Genomic DNA, 24,626 nt, shown 5'->3' on the forward strand with positions numbered 1-24,626 from the left:
AAGCCATCAAAATTACAAGTCCTATGAGGTACTGCATGCCATTTTCAACTGAAATATTTTGGTTGTCAACCACGAAGTTTTATGGCAAAATATTAGAATTTTCCTCGGAGAGCAAAAAACTTTCCATGATAATTTTTTTAGGTCAAAAACCCAATTTGATGTCAAAACACATTTTTGATAGAAATTTTTCAACCATCCCAAGTCATCACTCCATGGCCAATCAGACTTCTGAATCCCGGATGCAGCCAGAAGCAGCTGCATCCCAGCAGCAGCTCTAACCACTGCAGGAAGGCTCCTGTCCCTGCCCCTATGAAGCATACCCCTCAACACGTCATGTGTGACGGCCACCATCAGCGACTGAACCAGGGAGCCCCAGAGCTCTCACATTAAGGAGCTGCCACAAACTCATATCCTCTTTGGATCAAATGGGTCCCAAAAAGGAGGCATAACACACAATGACGGTCAATTACACAAGTAGAATGCTTGACAAATTACTGAAATGTGAAACACATTTTGGTGATTCACACAATAGTTTACAGATTAGTTTTTAATGTACCAAATATGTTTTAGAGAGGTTCTCCCACTGTGTGAATCACATGCAGTCAAATCATCCCCCACAGTAAGTCAGCAATAGGTTTTGAACACCCTTACCTTTAGCTCTCTAGTTTAGAACCTAACTACTTGAGTTACAGTATTCATTACCAGCCCCTGGAGCTGGACTTCACACACACTTTCCAGGGGGTTACACAACTATTACTAGTCAGCAGTAGAATACTGGTGATCAAGAATCCTGGATTCCACCCTTGTTTCCGGGAGAGGACTGTGCTTAGAGACAGGCTGTCCAAAATTGGTATAATCATACTGATAGCTAATATGGTGCAGAGAATAAGACTGAGGTTTGTCACATTAGACACCTGTCTGGGTTCTATTCCTGACTGCATGAAATGACTTAACATAAGCTCTTTACCTTCATTTATTTAAATGTTAGCAGAGATTCAGCAGCTCTTCGCCAGCACTTTCCAGGGTTGGAATTCATGGCCTTAGTCAACGGTAAGGGAAGTAAAGTGCATGGAAATATCAACATTAGCTAGAAAAGATGAGATTTGAACCCCAGGACTCACCATTCCTAGCGCAGGAACTTTCTCCTAGGCTATAGAGGTAGGAGTTTGGTCTTTTTCCCTCCCGCTAAAGTGAGTCAGTGACGGTACCCTCATCAAATACATTGGTTTGTCTTAGTGCTCCCATTTGTCATTATTAACCCCCTCCCAAAAAAGAGAGATAATAAATGTAGCACTTGTCCATACCGTGTAACTGATATGGACATAATCGAAAACAGAAGGAGCAACAATGGAGACAAATGATAGATCCCAGAGTGTTTTAGATTTCTTGTAAAAGGGATAAAAAATAATCTAATAAAAGACTGCCAAAGAGGGTGATTTTTAAACTCATTCTCCCTCAATCACTTGATGAAAAATTAAGCTTCTGTTCATTCAAATTTCATTCAAAGTTTACATTTTTATGTCTTGGTTTTTGCCATTTTAGATTTTTTTAAAAACAAAATAAAGGTTTAAATCTCCAGTGAAGCTTGCATTTCAGTTTAACTATTCAAGAGTTTAAATACTTATATCAAGCCTGTGCTCCTACTTATATTAAACACTTATTACCATCATCATTAATAACTTCTGATACCATCCAATTGTAAATGATTTTGTAATAATCAAACTATGAAACTGCAGACTAACATATCGGTGCACTTACTCCAGACTGCACTATGGAATCTAAACATCAGTTGTGACAAAGGGAAGTTGAGTTGGTACAAGCAGTTGTACCTCCTTGTAATTCATCACAAGACTTCAGGTGATAAGTTATAGACATAGCACCTTTCCTCAACTACGTCAATTAAGGTGAAAAAAGTATTTTAACTTTGAAAACAAACAGCAATGATATAGGAAGACAAATTTAGTAGGTACATATGAAGTTACAGTTAAAAAAGCATTTTGTAAGTTATGACAGAGTTTTAATAGTTCTTTTTAAAGTAAAATGTGCAAACAGAAATCAGTCTTACTAACCAAACAGTGGGATATTGATTTCAATTACATTACTAAATAAAATCTAAGATTACATTTTTTTCTTCCCTTTGGTGTTAAGATAATGTAACTAAGTTCTCAAGTTTAGGGTGATTTCAATCTAATGTCCAAAGTATTGCAAGTGCTCTGAATACATAAGGCCTCATTATTCTTAAGTACTTATCATGCAATTGTTCTAGCTATTAAAATAATGTAATTCATCAGATTTCAGCCTTTAGGCTGATTTCATGGTAGTTTATCATGGAAACCAGCTTGGAAGAAAGATATACATGTGAAGGATTTGATGGCCAGCTGTATTGCTAACATCTGTGTTCTTTCACACAAGAAAATGCGGATGTGTAATTGGCACCATGCAACTATTTAAGAGGGTATGGTCATTTGCTGGTGGTACAGAATTATTCTTTCTTGGCAAGTACTCAACAGCTGTAAGACACCATGTGTTGCAGAATCTCAAAGTTTTAATTTTCTCATGTACAACCTAAATGAAAAGCATTTACTAGTCTAGTGTCTGTTTCAGACAGCCATGAGTTATAGATGCTAGAACAGATTACGATGATCCTGATTAAGATGTGGAGGCCACTTGGTATTTGCCAAAGTTTGAATCTGCTGTGCGTGTGTAACATACGGAGCTATTAAAAGTGGCGAATGTGTAGTATAAAAGACTGAAAGTCACTTAAAGATTAGTCAAAATGATTGTTTTGTACTTTTAAAACACAAATATAATGAGCTAAATAACAGATTTGACTAAAATACCATCATTAAAATAACTGCAGAACCAAACTAACAGGTGAGTATTCCTTACAGCGTAAAACAGGTAGTTTCTTTGTCAATCTGCGTTTTTGCAATACTAGCATGTTTACTTCCCTCTACCAGCCAGTGGGGTCAGGCAACAATCATGCACCTCCTCATGTCTTAGTGTTTAACATACAATTTAAGCTAAATTTTACAGATATACCACTATACTTTGTGCAATGCAAATACAACTTGAAAACTAACCAGTTCAGTATAAAATCTCTGATCATTGAACAATTACCAGCTGCACTGGCATGCACAAACATAAAAATGTATAGATTACTGGATTTAAGGAGTCATTTTTCTTGTTTTGAATCAAACAAGAACATGGTTAGGATTTTTTATCCTTACAAGTCTACTAAGGACACAATTTCCATATTCTTTTAAAAAATATCTAGGCTGTTTGTGAAAAGTGAAGCATGATTACTCTTTGAGCTAATTAAAAAGGGCACTTAAAGACAATGTCCTTTGACAACTATCTGTTCAGCATTTCACATTAACTGCAAGAATAGGTCAGACAGACAGACTAGCTTCCCTCATGCTAGACATTTGTCTTTATGGTTTTTATTACATTACAGAGCTCATGGCATGTGAAATAGAGGGCAATTATTCAACAGTATCCACAAAGAAAGTCATAAAGAAGAAAAATCTGCCTTGACTTTAGTGACTTACACCCAATGCAACTGATTGCACACAGAGTGTAAGCCAAGGCAGAATTTGGCACAAGAGATCATTTATCATCATCATGTAGGCCAAATGCCTTGATCCTATGGAGAAAAAGGCTCACAAAAATGCCCATAACTATGGAAAAACCTGACATTTCCCCCAGTATGTTGTTGTTTAAAACATTTTGTATAGTAAGGCAACACATTTTTGAGGAACAAACAAACAAGATTCACAAGAGCACTTCAGACTTGGAGGTGGGGAAAACACACACACACACACACACACACACACGTGAAAAGCTTTTTTTGAGACCAGAAGCCAGCAATCCAATATGAAAAGTGGCTTTTCAGAAGTTGAACTTTGATGCTGATCTTTTTTAATCTTTACCATAATGGCCAACTGCTTGGCCTTGTTGCTATGCTGCAAGGACCTGACAACTACACTAGCCTTTCTAACTTGCAGATGATTCTGACCAAATATAAAGCACCTAAGAGAAACCTCTCACAATTTTCAGAGTAGAACTGTTCTGCAAAATATATAGCTATTTTGCATACTCAGTTTGCATATTTTGTACATTTTGTTTTTAGCAACTCCATCTAAAAATCAACAGCCCAACAAGTGTATCTCACAACAGGTACCATCTGCAGATAGAGCTCCCCTCTTAATAATTTTCTAATGTAATGGAGAGGATATTTTCACATTTTTTTTTTTTAAACAGAGGAAGAAGCAAAGAAAAGCAAGAAGATATAAAAGATTCATTGCTATGAAGTTTCAAGGGCCCATATAATTTAATAGTTCAGAAACTAGGCACTTGGCAAGGCAACTTTCTTCAACTATTAAATGCAGTTTTAGAAAACATTAAATTACAACTAACCAAATCTAAATGTGGGTTAATAGTCAAAAGCCATGGTCAATAAAGTGACACCTTCCTACTCAGGGCCAGCCATTTCCTGTTGTTTTAACTACAGTTAGCACCATAGAGCCACTATAGCTGTGAAAGTAAGCCGTGTTCTGTTCTGCCTCCGCTAGGTGGCAGTAGACTGGAGAACTTTCATTCCTGTTCATGATGTAACAGGTAGTGAACTTGATTTTCAGATACATTGGCTGATCTGACAGTTAGAAAATATTTAGATTTGTAAATTAATGAAGTCACCAATGCACTACCACATTATCGTTTTACTGTCATGTTTCTGTTTACAGCAGCACTGTAGGTCAAACATTTAGTCCTGGGGGAATTCTGCACCAAAAAATTAAAGTCTAGACACAATATTTTAAAGTTCTGCAAACTTTGTCAAAATAACCCTATATAATCAGGCCAGTTTCAATTATTTTGTAATTTATTTCAAAATACTTAACAACTGTGTCTATAACAATACAGACAAAAAAATTCCCTCAGCAGTAGAGCACTACGGAAACCCCTATGACAACCCAGTGTCTGCTTCTCTGTCCCGCCCCCCAGCCCAGCAGGGGAGCCAGACAACCACACCCCCTGCCCCAAGAACCCAGCTGTAGGCCCCCCCCCCCAGCCCAGACACTTGCACATACCCCCTATCTCCCAGAGCCTAGCTGTGCCTCCCCAGTCCTGACTCACCCCCCCCACCCCCGCCTCCCGCCCTGCCCCGCACACACACACACAGAGCCCAGGATCCAGAAGGAGAAACAGCCTGATGCTGGGTCCTAGTTTTGTATGGCGTTTCCAGCATGCCGCCTCCTTCCTTCAGGGCAGGCTGGGTACTGTAGCTGCTGGGAACCGTCCAGCTTCTTCCCCCTCCCCTAGGCAGTGTCTTCTATTTGTGAGCTAGGCTCTGTCAGGTCCAGCGCCCCATAGCGGTGGCCAACAACTCTGCAGACCATTTTTGTGGGAAGAAAAGGAAATTCTGCACATAACATTAATTTCTGCGCAAAGTGTGCATTGCGCAGTGGTGCAGAATTCCCCCATGAGTAAACATTTCAAAAATGAAGTTCACAACTCTAAGGTTGTTATGACCAGTATTAAGGCACTAGGAGCAAGCCTGACAACTTCCTAGAAGCCTTCAAATACTTTAACTGAATGAGATAAAGACTCTTCCCTTCTCCTGACAATTTCCTTCTTTTTCCACCCGCATGGTAGGGCTGCTAGGTGTCCAGTTTTCAACCAAACTCTCGGTCGAAAAGGGTCCCTCCTTACCCCGGTGAAAATGAGCGAGTGAGTGAGGATGGGGGAGAGCAACCGATGGAGAGAGTGGGGATGAAGTGAGCAAGGCGGGGCCTCGGAGAAGGGGCGGGGCAAGGGTTTTCGGTTTTGTTCAGCCAGAAAGTTGGCAACCCATGATGGGTTGGGAGGAACATGATCTATTTCCTCCACACCTTGCAGAGGAGGATGGAGACTCATCCTCAAAGAGTGTGTTTGTGTAGGGAAAAAGGAAGGAAGGAAATAATGAGCCCTTGGCATCTCCTCTCCCCACACCACTAGGGTTTATCTGCCAGCAGAAAGTGCTGATGTAGTGTTCCCCTCAGCTTTCCAGTGCAGCAACGCAAGTGGAGCACCAAATCAACATTATTTCTGGATAGAGGAACCTTAGAACTATGCAGTCTCACAGCTCATACAACATTAAGATCTGTATACCTGAGTTTGCAGGTCATCAGATAGCCATCACTTCTCTAGGAAGTGGTGCTCCAGGCATACTTCTCAAATGCCCCTTACTTTGAAGGACATTACTCATTTTAGTCCCCAAATTACCTATATTCCACACAAAGTGTCTCCCTCATTGCTATTATTGAACATTATTTATATTGGATAGAAATAATTGCATTGAGGTTAATTACAATAAAGGAATGAATCCTACAGCATTTTAACTTTCAGGCATAAATAAAGTTTTTAGTCTCCCTCCATTTCGGTCTTTGCCACACACTGCATCCCACAATTGGTCATCGACAGGTTAAGGAGTATGGGGAAAGGGAGTCCCAACACTTCGTGCCATGCGCAAACTTTAACTCAGGCCCTGAAGGGCTTAATGTGTGCTTGAGAGGCCAATTATAGTATCTGGCTGCACCTGGAGGGAATACCAGGCTTAACTGAACATGAAGCCCAGGTAGGCAGGAGCAGGCCGGTTAGCTTAAAGTCAGGAACTTGAGAACAGAAGGCGGCTGCAAAGAGGGAGTGTGCCGTCACTCTCTGGGACCAGAGAGAGGGGAGGAGAAAACCTAGAGGGAGAATAAGCCCTGGGATCCTAGCCCTGGAAGAAAGGTCAATCCCAGAGGAATTGTGGGGAAAGAATGCCTGAGAGGGCTGAGTAGGAAGAGTCTAGGTAAACAGAAAAAAGGAGTAAAACTGAGCAGATCTTGGCTGCTCATTATTGGGTTCCAGCCCAGGGACCCTGTGTAGAGAGCAGGCTTGGGTTCCCCTACCAGCTCCTGGGAAATGGCAAAGAATTGTTGGAGATGCCAGCTAGTCTGGAGGCACTGTGTTATCCTGGGAGGACTATATAATGTCCTGGCCGGATGACTAAGTCACAAAGAGGGAGCACCCTGAATCAAAGAGAGAGAAGGGTCACAGCCTGAATAGCCAATGGAAGAGGGCACCACATCACGCAGGAGCTGGTCTCCAGAGGAAGGCACAAGGAGGTGCCCCCTATAATGAGTGTACCCCATCACAGCCATCGTGTTTGACTTGCTGATTTTTATCTATATAGCAGGATAGAGAACGAAGGGTTTAAAAAATTATGCTGAATTTCTGTGATGACGCTGAATAGCCTCTCGTGATTATTAATGCTTTGCATACCCTTTGAGCGAGTTCATTGTTAACAGATGTGACCATTTTAAATTGAACAGGAAGTAACCAAGCTTTCTAGAATAGTAAAAGTGAAACAAATGGCTAAGGTGAAATTCTGGTCTGATTGAGTTTGCAGAATAAGGTGGGCAATTTTAAAAAATGAGAACAACTTAGCATATAAAATGCAATCTGAAAAACATTTCTGTAATTTAATGAAACTTCAGACCCCAGAGTCTAAGATCCACTTTCAGCAAACTGATTCAGATATGCATAAATTATATTCTATGAATACATTTGGTCAGATGAGAGCTGAGTCAAAAAACCAGGGAACCTAACAGGGCTACAAGTAACCTGTTAATTTTGGAATTAGAGAAGGATTTGTAGGGCAGAGGAAGGGAATCGCTCACCTAAGCTGTAAAACATGAACTTATTATGTCCATTGAAGTCATAGGGATGGATTCTCCTGCCTGATAAGGCTATATTGCAATGTGTAAACTTCAAGAGGCTACAGAAGGCTGAGAGAGAATCCACACTGTGCTGGGGAATGCTCCCCTGGTGGAAGTGGCTCTGCTATCTACAGTGCCAGCATCCCTATGCCTCCCTTTTTCCTCCGTACACCAGGTGCATGTCAGGGCAGGAACTTTGTACCAGTGACATAAGGTAAGGTTGGCTCTGTGCAGCATAGCCCTGACCAGCACTGAAATCAGTGCCCTGTAGCTCCTCCTCCCACCCTCCCCCCCAACCATGATCCCACCCAGATGCAGTAGAAAAATCAACCCCATGCAAACCAAACATGTTCTGAATTCAGAGAAATTGGAAGGAGGAGAGAAGATACATGAAATTTTAGGACTTTTTTAATTTTGAGTAACTAACCAGAATTCCAGCCCTCCCCATTCTCCTATAAATAACTTAAATGGGACAGTCAGTTCAAATGGTGCCCAAAATTATAGTTTAAGTTTAGTAAAAACTGCTTTTACAGAATTTAAGATAGAATATTTGTCAAATAGCTTATAATTTTGAAAAATAAAGATTTCTATGCAGTTTATAAACAAAGGCTTTGATACTGCAAATGTTAGGAATAATTTTAATTTTACTCATGCCATTAAATTTAATAGGACTACTAACATGTGCAGTTATTCATCTGGGCCAAAAATGGTGGCTATGGTCTAGTTCAGGGGTCGGCAGCCTTTCACAAATGGTGTACCAAGTCTTCATTTATTCACTCTAATTTAAGGTTTCGTGTGCCAGTAATACATTTTAACGTTTTTAGAAGGTCTCTTTAAAAACCTTATTTGCTTTACATACAACAATAGTTTCATTATAGACTCATAGAAAATGTTTAAGAAGTTTCATTTAAAATTAAATTAAAATGCAGAGCCCCCTAGACCGGTGGCCAGGACCCGGGCAGTGTGAGTGTCACTGAAAAAATCAGCTCGCGTGTCGCCTTTGGCACGCATGCCATAGGTTGCCTACCCCCGGTCTAGTGCATGGAAACCTGAAAGTGAAGTTGACTAAAATGAGAAAAATACAAAAAAAACATAAAATGTTAATAGTCAAACATTAGATTATTAAAAATTCTCCCAACTTTAGACACTGACAGATTAAAATTAATTTTAAGGAACTGGTATGGTATAAAGAACTGTCTTTCTGATAAGCTCACTAAAACGACTATCATTGTGTCGATATACACACACAGTTGGCTCAAATTACAGAACAAATAAAAAGGACACAAACTATAGACAGACTGTTGCAGTGAAGAAAGATATCATTATTTCCAATTCCCCCACCAGTCTGTCGCTTTGATTTACAGCAGTTTCAAATTGTTAAGCGATGAAAATATAAACTTGACCAAATACAGTCAAGCAAGTTTCTCAGCAAGCATTAATATATTCAAAATGCATTTAGGGGTGTGCAGAGCAATACTTTATCATCCTGGGAAGAATCTCATTGGCTTGCTGCCATGTTAGTTTGGCTTGTAGACAATACTAACTATTCCATTCCCTGCAGCAATTTTTAAACCAGACCTAGCCATCTGAAAATCAAATGCATTTTTAACTACTCTTATTTTCGTCTGTTACTGTAACTAGACTGTATCTCCCCTTTCACCTACAGGTCTCATTCCAGTGACACCCTTTGCCCCCCTTTTTTTGTGGGGGGGTCCAAATGACTTTTTTCTTGTGTTTATATTTAACATTGGTTTCTATCCCCTCCTTTCAGTTTGATTTCCCCCTTCCCCTCAACCCATCCTCTTTTGTCTCCAGTATTTGGTGCACATACTCATACCTTACTTCTTTAAGAAGTTTGTATGGTGTATTTTATTTAACAAAAAAACAGATCCCTTTTCAATCTTTACTTTTTTCAAATTTTTCTCAAGTGAACATACAAACTTAACTCTTCACACTGCCACTTGGAGTTCAAAGTTTTGTGTTTCCCTCACAACTGTGCAGAGAACACCATTCACTCATCTTTACGTGCTAACTGTATAGTCAACTGTTACAAGATACACAGAAACCCCTGAATTCAAAGAAGTCTTGGAGAAATAAAAGATTTTTACCAGGAAGTTACAGGTCTAGGACTGCAAAAATGATTTTTAAAAGTTTCTGCAAAAGCTCACTCTGGCTGTTGGCCAATCTCCTTTCAAATTATTAAATTCTCTGTTAAATTTGGCAGTTCTAAGTCACCAGAGCTCCAAGGTAATCAAAGAAGGCTAATCTCACATTTAATAAATACTCTGGATTGAGGCAAGAGCTAGGGGAGATTCTGCCACTGGAGCTCTGGGCACTGTCCTACTCAAAAAGGAGATACTTATTTTCGTCTGGGATTTTTACCAGCACAGTGCACTCATATACAAGCCAACAATGGGCTCTAAGGCAATGGCAGAATTTCACTGAAGAGCCAGAGTCATAGCTTGCAGAAGTACCCATAATGAGCACATTCCATATGGGGCTCCAAAGCATCAACATTAGCTGTGTGACTTCTCTGAAAAGTTTGACAGTCACTATACAGCTCTGAGGGTAGCTTTCTAAATTGCCCTAAAGTAAATGGGGAGGAGACATGTGGAGCTCAGGCAAGTTACTGCGCACCACCTAAATTTCTGACTCAGCAATCACTGCCCGTTAATGGTGACTGCCTCAGCACTTAAGGCAATAGATGTATTCCACTCCTAGCCTGCTGTATTTTCAAACGAACACTGCCTGCTACCTGTGTTCCGAGTGCTCACTTCTTGTTTTAACTGCCCACCCAAGTAAGTTATTCTGCAGGTAACAAGTTTAGAGCAGAAATAACCAATCTTTACCAGACTTGGTAGTCGCATCAAAATCAGCATGTTCCAGTTGCCAAAAAGACAATGAAAGGTTGGGACTTTGAAAAGTACCTAGTTGAGTCAGGAGCTTAAATCCCATTGAAAGCCAATGGGATTTAGGAGGCTGGAGCAGATTAAATATTAAATAAAGATACAGATATGGTGCCTAATGGGATTTTCAAAAGTGTTTAGACACCCAACTCCCATTGAAATCACTGGGAGTTAGGGCCCAAATCCTTAAAGATATGTTGGCATTTATCTGCCTCTTAGGTGCCCACATTCACCATTTAGGCACCACTGACATTTTCATAGGCACCAGCATCTAAGTTCCCAAGGCACCTAAGTCAACCTCTGTAAAGCCACCTGAGTGCTGATGCTGTTCTATAGCCAAAGAGGGGCTTGGAGCCATAGCTCTAAGCCCCGGAGACACCAAAATAGGATTCTTAAAGTAGGCAGGGGAACACTTATCTCACCAGTGGGGCCCAATCCTGTAGGTATGCTCAGAGTCTAATACCTGTTACCCATCAACCCCTGCATCAGGAGGGTCAGAGGCAGACTACCAATAGGTGCAGGGGCAGCAAAGCACATGCAGAAAAGGCAACGAGTGCACATGGCAAGCATAAGACAGGCTTCAAGCATAAGCAGGAGATACAGTTCTGGATGCTAGGGCATGGGCTACCTAAAAGCTGACGTGGCTTAGGTACCTAACTCCAGAAGAGTCACAGCTGATGATCTTGAGTGGAGAGGTGACTATCTCTGGCCTATCAGCCATGTGCCCCAGGTCAGCCACTTAGATGCCTAAGCCCTTGTTCCCACCACTTCACTTCTGAATAGTTTAGGAAAGTTCATGCCCAGTTGGTCAGGTTCTGAAAATCCCTTTCTAGGTGCCTAAATTCTCTACATGTATTGTACGGGAAGCTGGGTGCCTAGTCTGGGGCAGGCCACCTAGGGATTAGGCATTACAACAATGAGCAGAGCAAAGCATAAGTAGTTTTAAAGACTTGGGCCTGGGTGCTTTTGAAAATCCCACTAGGCGACTAAATACTTTGAATGATTTAGGCACTTCGGGCCAGAATTTAAAAATGGGATATAGATGCTTTTAAAATTTTTACCCGGGGTCTAAGTACCTATGATCAAAACACTAAGAGTTACAAGTAATTCATAAATATTTGAGGATGAGTTACTGTGAAGAATAAGTCACGTGAGTTCTTTATTAAGCCTCCACCACATTTTAAGAGTGTGTTTTAGAAATTCCAATTTAGTTGTATACGATTTTCTGAATTCCCTTTCTGGTCATTGTAGATTATCAAAGCAGCTACGTATAAACAGAACCTCTCATAACCAGCTTCCATCCCCACTCCATCTGATTAACTGAGGTCACGATTCCGAGTAACACTGCCACCACCACGTCCATGGTAGCACAATGTGATGTCATTGTATAGGAGGATTGTGCCACCATACAAATCATGGTGATCTAAACAAAAATGCTACTACATGTAGTTAATTACTGGTAAAAACAAATAAAATAGAATAAAAGGAAACTGTTGCAGAAATGCTTTAAAACAAACAAAAAAAATCCACTTAAGTAATTGTTCTGTATTTGAAATAAGGACTAATGCAAGGGTGTCCTTCAATTTAAATATCAAAATACTGTCTGCTGGGCTTGCCTGGTTTCTTTTGGTTTAAGGCAAATATTTAAGAGCTCTCCTGCCTGCATAATTAAGCCACCCCCAATGAGCGATGGTTGCTATGTAGGCAAGAGAGACACTCTCCCGCCAACATAGCACTGTTGACACCGACGCTTTTATGGGTGAGTCTTTTGTTGGTAAGGGGTGTGTTTTTTTCCCACATCCCTGACCAACAAAAAGGTTTTGCCGACAAAAGTGTTAGTGTAAACATAGTCTAAAAGTCTGAATCTTAGGGTACATCTACACTACAGGGGGGAGTCGATTTAAGATACGCAAATTCAGCTACGTGAATAGCGTAGCTGAATTCGACGTATCACAGCCGACTTACCCCACTGTGAGGACGGCGGCAAAATCGACTTCTGCGGCTTTCTGTCGACAGCGCTTACTCCCACCTCTGCTGGTGGAGTAAGAGCGCCGATTCGGGGATCGATTGTCGCGTCCCAACGGGACGCGACAAATCGACCCCCGCGAGGTCGATTTCTACCCGCCGATTCAGGCGGGTAGTGTAGACCTAGCCTTAGTAGGTAGATTAGACAAATCACCCTGACACAGATATTTACTTACAATTTTTAATTAAAACTCCTTCCAATGTCAGCTACAGACCATAGGCCAAATCCTACTTTCATTCTGACCACCATATTGCAGAAGTTAGGGAAGTATGTGCTTAAACGAAGGAAGTTCTTTCTGCTTTATACAGAACTAAACTAGATGCTTTCTGGACAGGGGACACGGTAAAAACTGGAGTTTCTTCTATGATCATTCTATTACTTATTTTATAAATATCTGATCTTACTGTAACAGAAAATGTTAGAAATATTTTCACCCAGGGTTATATCTGTCTTTTTAAGCCATTAACAAAATAATTTTACAGTGGGAATGCAATATTTGCAGAGAACTCCTGTTAGTGAATTGGATGCACCAAAAATGGAAAAACTGCCTTCAGCTTTTTAAAACTTAAACAACAATATCTGCTCATTCTCCATATGAAATCTTTATAGGATTTCTATAAATTGCTGACTACAGTACATTTGCCAGTTTGTCCTATACACAAACTTATATTTAAATGAAAACTACGGAATAGAGAGAAATCTGATAAGAGAAAAAACTCACAAGAAAAACAATTACTGAGCTAACAGCACTAACCTTGCTGCTCACTGTCTGCTTCAACTTTTGCAGAACTTGGTGCTACAGGAAGGGGTCGAGGAGGACGAGGCTTCGGAGTCGGGGGAGATATTTTTTTTCTTCCAATATATTCTACGTAAGTTCCTGGAAAATCCCCCCTCTCCCCTGTGGTTTCATTACAGCCGTTCAACCAACCAATTTCCTCAGGCTTCGCTTCTTCCCCTTCACTAAATCCAAGTGCTACTAAGGTACCTTTATTCACAGTTAATATATCCCCTAAGTGCAAGTCAATGTCTTCTTCTCGCTCTTTTTTGTAGTCATATAAAGCTCTGTACTGGTATCCTTCTGCACTCATCTTGGCAAATATTTTAACATTCAATAACGTAATTAAACAATAACAAAACTCAAGTTGTCCAGATTAATCTTTATGTACAAACAGATTAAAAATGTACTAAATGGGATAGTTAAAATGTCAATAGGAATTCCTAAAGAATACAATCCTCCAAAGATTCAAAAAGCACCAGGATTTGGTATTATGTTGCTGATGTGTTCCACTTCTTCAAGTCTAGATCAATATTCTTCCAATTAATTCCTTTTCTGAGTTTCCTGGCACTCCTGGGACCAAGAATTCAAGTTTAGCTGAATTTTACAGCCTGTTACACCTTCTTCTGATGTACTTGCCATAGAACATGGGGGAGGGATAGCTCAGTGGTTTGAGCATTGGCCTGTTAAACCCAGGTTGTGAGTTCAATCCTTTAGGGGGCCATTTAGGGATCTAGGGCAAAAATCAGTACTTGGTCCTCCTAGTGAAGGCAGTGGATTGGACTTGATGACCTTTCAAGGTCCCTTCCAGTTCTATGAGATAGGTATATCTCCATATATTTAACATCCGTTATTGAGCTCTGCACACATGCTGTACCTATAAAAAGAAAAAAAAAAAAAGATTAATGACATTGTTTCAGACTTCATTAACTTTGCAAGAATTCAACTATGTTACATTTAAGTTATATGCAAGACATACTTCTCAAAACATGGGATAGGTCATACATTCCCATGGAAAGGCCAAAAAGAGGGTCAAAGTCACATCAAAACTATGGCCATTTACACATGCTAATTTTCCAAAGTCTTACCTGGTCAGAAGAGACCAATTTAAATCCTTCAGTCAAATAGGAGGTATGTCCCTCTGAACCTCCATGTCTCAAGACACATGGCATACACTATGGATATTGGGGCACATGTAGAGGGCTAGCTGCTCCACGCTTCTTCCCTCAGCACACTGTCTAACCTGGCAGCAGGACTCCATCTAATGCCTTTCTGCTAGCACATGACCCCAACCTTTCACAGGAGATATGCCAGGACAGAATGGTAACCCACTAGAATTAGTGATGACATGGTCAGAATTCATGTCCAGGGTATTCCCCCGAGGTTTTAATAGAAAATGAGGATGTGCAGAATTGTTTTCCTGTAACCACAGGGACCTCCATGCATGCTTGCATAGAGGAGCTTACTTGCTGTTTGAGAAACAGCTAGGGGAGGAAGGGGGAGGTGATGAATGATGCTACTTTGACTAAGATTCCCTCCCTCCAACAAATTGTTTGGGCCCTTTTAGCACCATTTCCTTTAATTTTCATGCTCTGTGCAATAGAAGTCAGAAGTAATCCTTCCCTCTCTCAATTTTTCTTAAATTATACTACTTTGTGTTTTTGGTTAGGTGAGGGTCTTCCTCCTCAATTTTTAATTTGTTTTTCCAGTGGTAAAGTATGTTACTCAGCAACTGAAAATGACATACACAGACCACCTAAGAAGGAGCAGTTGAGCAGCGTTGAGAGGTTGGGTGCTTAAATTACTTAATACAAGAAACTCCAGGTCTGAAAGTTCAATCAAGTCTAACTAGAAAGCAATGAGTAAAAAACACTGTTGAAAAATAACCTTTTAATATACAGTAAGAAGACAGAACAGAATCCTTTTAAACTTTATTATTTCAACTGTTATTCCTTTGCATCTACTTACATCCAATCGTAATTTGAACGGCTGTGTTAGGATAACAAAGAGTGCAAACTATTCAGTGTCACAATGAAAAACTTTTAGAACGCAGCAGAAAAAAAGTCTTAAGAATTATGTAATATGAGTAGGCAATAGTTTTACTGTATATTGAAGTGCTGTGCAAGTGTAAGAAATGGTTATAAACCAGTTTAATGTAGTAGAAAAAAAATCAAGACTGGATAGTCCCATAACAGAACAAAGGGCCCAATTCACTGTTATGTTAGAAAAATTTTGCCCTGCTCAGGTACCATGAAGTTGCCCTAAACCCAATTTAACTGGGCACTGCTGGATTCATCCTGTATAGTAGAATTCTCAAGAGACACAGAACTGCCATAGTGGCTGCTGCATCACCCTCCATCCCACTTACCAAGGGAGGGGGAACATAAAATCCTTGCTCCTGGTAATTTCTGGCTGCTATAATGGCACCTGGAGACTAGCACACCATTGCAATTGGACCGGGAAGGAGTTATTGAAGCCACACTTGCACATAACTAGTAGCCCAAACAATGACACAGAAGTTGCAGATAGCATGCTGGAGTAGAAGTGGCGTCTGCCAGGAATAACGGTTTCCACAAGGTTAGACCACAACATCAGTCAATTTTGGATGGGGGGACAGCAGCCATTTTGTCCTGCTACCAAAGTTCCTCACATAAAGCCCAGTCAGTCTTTATACACTGATGTGCAAATGTGGTTAAAGAGTTTAAAAAAAACAGCAATAAATGAATCTTCGATGCTGTACAGCAACACTTTCTTTAGAAAAATCAACGGTGTCACTAGTTCTTTATTTTGTCCTGTTAAGATGTTACATAAATAGACTATCTTTATTCCAAATGGAGTTATATTGTCTCTATCTTCAGACATTTGAGTTAAAAATAAATAGCTAAGAGACTGCCTTAATTGTTATTCAGCAACGGGAGTTTTAAAGGAGAAAAAAAGACATACCATTGGCAAGAAACATTGTTGTATTTAGGGAGGAAATATGAATGAATAGTCAGGTGGCAGACGGAGTGGAGTAGGGTGCGATGGGGTAGAAGGATTGTAAACATACCAAATGCTAATTTGTTCTATTTGCAGCCTAAGGGCTTGATCCTGAGGAGATAGGAGTACTTGTAACCCTTATCAATCCCTAATTCTGGGCAGAATTCCACTCACTCTATGATATGCCTTGTGTTGTGCTAACAACACTTACTTAAAATTCAACTCTAGATTGCTAGAGGTTCCTACACATCATCCTCCACTCAGATTTTTAAACTATTTTTCCCCATATCCAAAAAATAATGTTCTGGCACCCACACTTGTGGTACCAAAGCATTTCCTCCCACAGCAGCATTCCTCTGTTGACTAACTAAAAAGAAAATGTATCTGCCTTCCACCCCCATGAATAAATGCTGCTTTCAATCTTTGCCACGCTGGAGGGCGACTTGCTTCAATTTGCTCATGTTCACATGTATCCACAAAATACTTCTATATCATCAGGGTAACAAAAATCCATCCCCTCCCTGACCCGATAGACTACACACACGATACAATTGTTCCTATCATACATACATTCATCTGACATTTCTTTCCAAAGATTCCCTAATCCACTGTGGGGAAAAAGAAAATTCCTAGAAAAAAAAATCTGCCTAGCATAAAAACTTTCCTTCTTTAATTATCACATGAGCTTTGTCAACAGACCAGATCAACAAATGTAGCAAGGCAGTGCAATGCACTGAAAGAACTGAAATAGAAGTTTAACAATGGATATTTGCTTGACTAACTTCTCCCCACTAGGTGTCTACAAGGTACAATTCAAATTTCAGTTATCTCTACCATGAGAGTGTGATGCTACCATTCTCTAAATAAAAATAAGCAAGATAAGTAGCTTGTTTGGATGTTATTTCGCTAAAGAAAGTAAAGTTAATATAATAAACCAATGAAGTATCATAAAATGTATTGTGTATGATTTATCACACCATTTATAATGCCTTATCCTTAGATGAAGCAGTTTAAGCATCTGTGGTTTCCTGCACTGAATTAATTCAAATATTTCTACACAGACAAACTACGTTGATCAATCCCAGATTCCAGCAAGGAATGCCATTCTGAAATTTAAGCAGACATTCCATCAAATATTATATATACACTGACTGCAAGGCCATGCTGGAGATAAATGACAGCGTCTTGGATTTTTTAATGATTTTTTTTTTTTTTTTGTATTTTTACCAACTTATAATGCAGCCAGACCTAAGTGTCTTTCCATCCTATTAAGAGGAAGGATAAGTAATCCCCTCTAGAATCCTCCTCTGACAGGCAGTTAAGAGGTCACCCATAGACTGAAATCACTTCTGCAAGGAAATCAGCTTTCCATCAGCCAGAGGGACAGAATTCTGTCCCTACAGGTGTAGGATTGGGAGACAAACTAATAACGGTCAGCACAACATACTGCAAGTACAGCCATTGCTTGGAGGCAGGGATTTGGCAACCAAGTGTACTTTTTCCTCCCACTTATGGACCAGAATCCTTGAACCATAAGATTGTTTCTACAAATCAGACAGGAAAGTCGCAATACACTTAACAAAAGCTATTCTTTCTTCAAATAAGATTCATTAAGATTCAGAAAGCAATGCAGTTTCTCAAAGTAGTATAAAATATTCCCATACCAAGCTGCTAAATGTCTCCAGTGAAAGAAGTTTGTTGTAGAAATCTGTAAATAAACCTGCTAAATTGAGGACATTAGTTATATTAGTAAGTAACTCTGAAAGGGTTTTGTGTTTTGTTTTTTAAATATAAGGGGAAAGTTTTGAGAGATCACAGAGAAAGAAAGGCAAAGCATAGTTCTTACCATAAATCTCTCAACATAAATGCAAGTAAATATTAATTTCTTTTTAAAAAGTTTCTAAACACAGTTCATTTAAAAAAAAAAACAGGAATAAATGCATTATGTACATATACCCCAGAGCTCTAATGAGAAGAAACGGGGCAATATTTCATGTGAAGTTGTAGGGATTGCTCATATTGGCCACGAATAAGAGATTGAATACTGACATTTAAATCTAAAGTTGCAATGCCATAAAATCTTTTCAACAATATAAAAATTTAACATCTTGCTATGCTCATACACCACACACTGTATCATTGAAGTAGGAAGTGTCGTCCACTCTTTGGTTTTCTAAATCAGCCAATTCCTTTATTGAAAAAGAATCACTAGTACAGTTTGGGGATATCATGCCTGCTTTGGTTCCAAGTTAATAAACTTAGAAGTTTAAAAGTTGGGAGCGTCCTGCGATCCCCTCTCCCGTCCCCAAGCTCCGGGGCAGGTCGCGGCACGGTCTAACAGGGGAGCAGGCTCCCCCAGCAACTGCACAAGCCGCTGCACACAAAGAGCCAGGCTGACTGCACAGGGCAAACCCGGAGCACTCTCTCGCCATCTCGGCCACGGGCAGGGCTAAGAGCTAAGCCAGGTTTTAACAGCCCAACGCCCCTCGCTGCGGGGACACAGGCCGCCTGCAGCACAGTCCCACCGCGCTGCACGGGGCAGCGCTTCCTGCCCTGTCTGACACCACCCCGGGGTCGCGGGGCTCCGCTCCTGCCCCGCTCCGAGAGGCCCCGGCCGTGCAGGAAGGAGCCCAGCGCCCGGCTCGCTCTTCCCCGGGGCTGCGGCTGGCAGGCGGGGCCGGGCGCGTACAGCCCTTACCGTCCGCAGCGGCTCCGCGCCGTCCCTCGCTCCCTGCGGCCGGGAGCCCGCTCTAGCCCCTGCACCCGGCACAGCCGTCGCGTCGCGTCCCGCTCGGCTCCTGCAGCTCCACTCGCCGCCCCAGCGCCCCTCCGCTCGCTGCCCCCTCCCGGCCCGGCGTGCGCCCCGCCTCCCCACGCCCGACCAACCCGCTGCGGCTGCGAGGGCCGGGCACCGCCCACCCGGCCGCGCTGTCATGCGGCGGGCAGCCTCTGCGCTGGCCGCCGCCCTGGGCGCCTGCTTGGTGCGGCAAAGGTCCTTCCGCCGCCGCGCTTCCACCCGGGGGCTTCTCCCGGCCGGCCGGGCGCCGCTTTCAGCGGGAGGCCGCCCCCCCGGAACCGCTCTCCCCGCCTGCCCAGAGACCCTCTGCAGCCCCGAGAGGGCGGAAATTGGGGCCCTCCTTTGCCCCCGCCCCCAGCAAGTCAGCAGAAGGAAATCAAGGCCCGCAGCTGCCACTCGGTTACCCCGCAGGGACCCCGGGGCCCGTTGGCTTTTCCTGTCCGTAGGGACAAAGCAGGTTAGGGTGCGGGGGGCTGGCGGGGCAGCCTAGTTGTGACTGTTGTGCCTGCCGCCCCGCAGTGTGCGTGGCGCTGTACACACAGCCGCGGCCCCCAAGGCAGGCCAGTGGCAGTGTGAATCCGACTCAGCGCAGCAAAGGACGCCAAGGCACAAAGGAGGAGGAAGGATAACGGGGGACGAGAGTTGGGACAGTGAGAGATCACCGTCCTCTCAGCATCCTGATCCTCTTTGGGTGTGTTTTTTTATAATGTAATATATGAGGGTCGGGTTGAGAGTGTCCAGAAGACAGGCCTGGCTGTACCTGTGTGTATTATGGGTACCCACTGCAACGCAGTGCTTCTTCATTGGTGTCTACACCAACAGCATGGTGTTGTGTCAAAACATCATCCTGTCACAATGTGATGAAATTTCCCAAGTTCTCAAACTTGACTATGGGACAGTCCAGTTTAAAAAAACAAGGTTAGCCTGCAAAATCTGGGACAGATGATAATGAACCCTTGTGCACTGCTCACCTCTATCCCGTGGTACATACTTTAAGCTGTAATGAACCCAGAGCTGCGAGGGACCTAAGTGTCACTACTATGAACAGCCCTGGCATGGGGTGAGGGGAGGATAAAGCAAGAAGCACAGTAAAATGGGAAGCAGTAGGAGCCAAAATACTAGGCAGGTATAATTAATTATAATTTTACAGTGCCAAAGTATGCTAGGCTCCACCCAGTACAGATTAAAAAGACGTAGTCCCTGCTCTGAAAGAATTTACACTCTAAATTGTATGTGACAACAAGCACATGGGTTGCGGCAACAGGATCATGCAGTTAAGGCATGTACACATCATGCTAGAACAGGTAGTTGATTGTAAATAATAAATAGGTATACAAATGTTATGATTCACTTGTGGGTATCAGTGTGAAAGTGGGTCTTGAGAGATTTCAGTGAGAGAGTGGCTTGGCAGGTCAGTTCTGGGAGGACAGGTAATGCTTAGAGGCCAGCAGCATGGAAAATCATACAGAGACAGCCATGCAAAAAGCAAACAGGTAATCAAGGCCATGTCATGGGGGGAGGGAGGAGGGTATGAGTGGACACAGTCATGAGATAAGGGACTAGGCTGGATGTGTAGGCATGGGTGGAGTTATGCAGAATCTTGAAAGCAAGGACAAGAAATATAAGCTTGATGTGGTGGAACAGGGAGAGCCAGTGGAAGGATTCAGAAGGGCGGGATATTGTCAGGTTGACTAGCTAAAAAGATGATTTTAGCAGCTGTGCTTTGTATGGATTGAAGAAAGTGATGTGAGTGTGGAGGAGGTCAGAGAAAAAGCAGTTGCAGTAATCAAGACAGGACATAAGGGCATGGATAAGAGTTTTGCCTATCTGGACAGAGGGAAAAGGTCAGATCTTTGAAATGTGGTAGAAGAAACAGCAAGACTAAAACTGATAAAGTGATGCAGATGCCCAAAAAGGTATATGGTGTGGAGCCTGATGATTAAAACAAAAGTACATTTTTATAGGAAACTGTCCTGTTTTTAGTGGTTCATTCCTTAAAAAATTAATCTGTTCATCGACTGATTGTAGCCACTTTTGGTAGGGAGCAAAACAGATTCACTTCAGTACAATCTAATTAGTTTTCACTCTTTCTAAAAGGTTAGTGGACATGGAGGAAACTAAATATTTTTTGAGTTCTGGCTTACTTTTGACCCTATATTTTTCTTTTTAATCAATGAATTTTTAATCATAAAACTCTGGAAAATCCTGAACTTTATTATTAAATGTTACATTTCTCTTTGGTATGTTAAATTAGTTACTACTGTTATGTAGGCCCAGTATTAAACAAATGAGTTTTAGGCTGGGGTGTATTTTGTAGCAGGAGCATTTTTTCACTAATCTGACACCACACGTTTCTAATTAGAACATAAAATCAAACTATTTTTTTTTTAAAGATGTTCTCCTGAGACAAGTTTTCCCATGATTTCATTCTAGGGTTCTGTGGATTATTTAAAAATTTTTCCTCCTCTCTGAATCCCCAACCTCATTGCAACCTCTGCCTTTGCATCCAAGGATAACTGAATGGACTCCCTTTGAACACCATTAGCACCACTTCATCAGTTCTTTAGGCTGACTTATCTCAGCACTGGTGCTTTCTGTTTCTGTGTACATCAACAAGCACAGCAGGGCTCCAATTGTGATAGGGACCTGCCTGAACATTACTGTAATTTATATATGAAATACAATAAATTGAGGGATATTGAAGGAACTGCCAGGCCTATCCATCATACATTTGTTGAGGGCTTAAAAATGCAGCATTAAAGGCAAAGGTAGAGTAAAGAAAGAAAAGAAAGGTACATCTCTTCTGTCCAGACTGCTACCTCTGGCATTTTCTGTAGCCGAGGGCAGAAACCACATGAATTTTGAAGAGGGTTAGAAGGCTGGTTGGAAAGCCAATTCCAGGCATTGGTCAGTTAATTAAGGATTTAAAGAGACGTCAAAAGCCTCTGCAGTTTGGGGCCTTGAAATGTGAGCGCAGAGGTGGGGAAAATTCTATTTGTGGGTGCTTCTCCTCTGAACAGCTGCTTGGAAAGAAATACATGACCCAGTCCTGCAAGCCCTCTGCATGTAAAGCTTGCATGAATTTCAGTGGGAGTTACATTTGTGGAGGACTTGCTTGATAAGGCCCAAAGTTTCTCCTGAAAAAATTCATTAACCAACTGAAAGGCAAAGCCACAATGTAACATAACAAGCAAGGAAAATTGTCAAACCAGGCGATTGGGGAAAAGAAGTCAAGACAGAAGTGGGGGAAGGGTGAAATAAAAGAGAACTCAATTTACCAAAACTGGATTAGCAAGGTGCAAGCCACATTCACAAGAGGTGTTTGCTGTAAAGGACATCTTTAATCTTCATTCATCAGGGGCTCCACAGAAGGACTGCTGGCAAAGGCTGCCTAAGGGGGTGCAATAAATCAGCAGAATTTCCATCTACCGTAAGCATACCATTCTCTAGAGCTGGTGCTGATTACTTTGAGGTTTGTGCTTGCTGTCTGTTAGCAACTAGCTGAGTTGAGCCATTACACCTTTGGGTAGACTTTCTGCTTACAAAAGCCCTGCCTATGCAGTACTTGATTGAAATTAGCCCAGGGAGCATATTTCCTTGTAGCAAAGAGGTTCAGCCTGATCTCAAGTTGGAAATTCAAAAAAACAAAAACTGAGGTGAGAGAAAGGAAACCAGAGTTGTATTTGTTTAAAAGATCTGAGATGAGGGGAGTAGCATCTACCAAGCAGGATCCATGGGGAAGCCAGAGCTCCCACAGCATCAAGTCCCTCACTTCAGTTTCCCCTGAGAAATCCCTTTTGTGTATTCACTGTCCGATTACTTTTTGGGGGCAGGGAAGTTTCAAAATTCTTCTTCTGCTTTTAAAATCTTTTATATTTTAAGTCAGATTCATTTCCGGGTAATTCCATTGACTTCAGTGGATTTGCAGTGGGGATGAATTTGGCCCATGGGGGCAGATTGTAAGGGGTGTCTGTGTGTAGGGAAGTTCTGCTGGAAAGTGCTTTGGGAGGAGTGAAGTGTCTGCATCACTTGTCATCAACTGACTGAGTCCTGTGGACACTTGAGATGATATATTATTCTGGAATAGATTTCAACCAGCAGATTTAAATGCAGTTGAGAAGTGCTGGTTGAAAGTGAGTCCATGTATGAACTGTAAAAGAGACTGTTTATTCATTGTTCCATATATATATGTATGTGTGTTTATCCTGACTCCACATACTTCTCCTTAATCCTTTGGGGTTTTACATAAGTAACTTAGCAAAGACAATGTGAACTGTGCTGGTACAGCCACAGACTTACTATATACACCTCTACCCCGATATAACACTGTCCTAGGGAGCCAAAAAACCTTACCGCATTATAGGTGAAACCATGTTATATTGAACTTGCTTTGATCTGCCGGAGTGCGCAGCCCTCCTCCCCGCCCCTCCCCCCCAGCACTGCTTTACCGCGTTATATCTGAATTCGTGTTATATCAGGTCATGTTATATCGGGGTAGAGGTGTATATAGTAAGTCTGTGGCTGTACCAGCACAGTTCACATTGTCTTTGCTAAGTTACTTATGTAAAACCCCAAAGGATTAAGGAGAAGTATGTGGAGTCAGGATAAACACAGAAAACCAAGCCAAGTTCATTGCAAACATGAAAGAAGGGAGAAAAAATCACAATGAAGAGAAGGAATTAAAGGCTGTGAACTGTGATGTATTCCTGTCATAGCTTGGACAAAGGGCATATAATATTCCAAAGAATCAAGCTTAATGGACAGCCTTTGGAAGGCAAAACAGTAACATGAAAAGCAAGCTGCTTCTTTGCTTAAAAGTGTTTTTAACACCAATACATTGCCACCCACGACCTACAGAGATGGAGGGGATGCTAAAAATTACACAGGAATGTATAAAAGAAAAAGCCCAAGCTTGCTATCATATTGAGATGCATGGAAGCAAACCCAGCCAAATACATATTAAATAGACTGTAAAGAAGCTGAACTGGCACATGAGTAACAGTCATGCTGCAAGTAAAAGAGGTGAAGAATGGACTAGTTTTATGACTCATACTGATATTAAAGAGAGCAAAGGCTAGCTGCTAGTTGTATATCTTTACAATTCCATGTAAGATAACAAAGTCATATGTACTTATAGTCCCTACATATTGCAAATGGAGAGCTTTTGCAGTACCTACTTGCTTTGTTTGATTAAAAGCAAGAATGTTTAGAGAGGTAAGTATGAGACTTTTGTTCTGCAGTCGACAGAATATGGCTGTGATGACAATATCTCCGAAGCTCCCAAGATTTTTCCTCAGTCCACCAAGATAACCCCAACCTGACCAGGCCAGGCACATAGAAAAAGCACATGAATATCACTCATCTGAAGGAGCCAAAAATCCTGACCAGTCATACTGCTAGA

General features: G+C 41.6%; 1 protein-coding gene across 1 annotated transcript in view; it reads right to left on the reverse strand.

The window, feature by feature from the left end:
* PIK3R1 (phosphoinositide-3-kinase regulatory subunit 1) overlaps positions 1 to 19,249 on the reverse strand; it is a 76,425-nt gene extending 57,176 nt beyond the window's left edge. The window contains exons 1-2 of the mRNA XM_054033077.1: positions 19,127 to 19,249; positions 13,429 to 14,326 (exon numbers count right to left, since the gene is read on the reverse strand). Coding sequence (XP_053889052.1) covers positions 13,429 to 13,762 — 334 coding nt within the window. The 5' untranslated portion in view covers positions 13,763 to 14,326; positions 19,127 to 19,249. The remainder of the gene's footprint in view (positions 1 to 13,428; positions 14,327 to 19,126) is intronic.
* Between the last annotated feature and the right edge of the window lie 5,377 nt (positions 19,250 to 24,626).

The sequence above is a fragment of the Malaclemys terrapin genome, chromosome 6 (assembly GCF_027887155.1).
Source record: "Malaclemys terrapin pileata isolate rMalTer1 chromosome 6, rMalTer1.hap1, whole genome shotgun sequence".
Taxonomy (NCBI): Eukaryota; Metazoa; Chordata; order Testudines; family Emydidae; genus Malaclemys; species Malaclemys terrapin.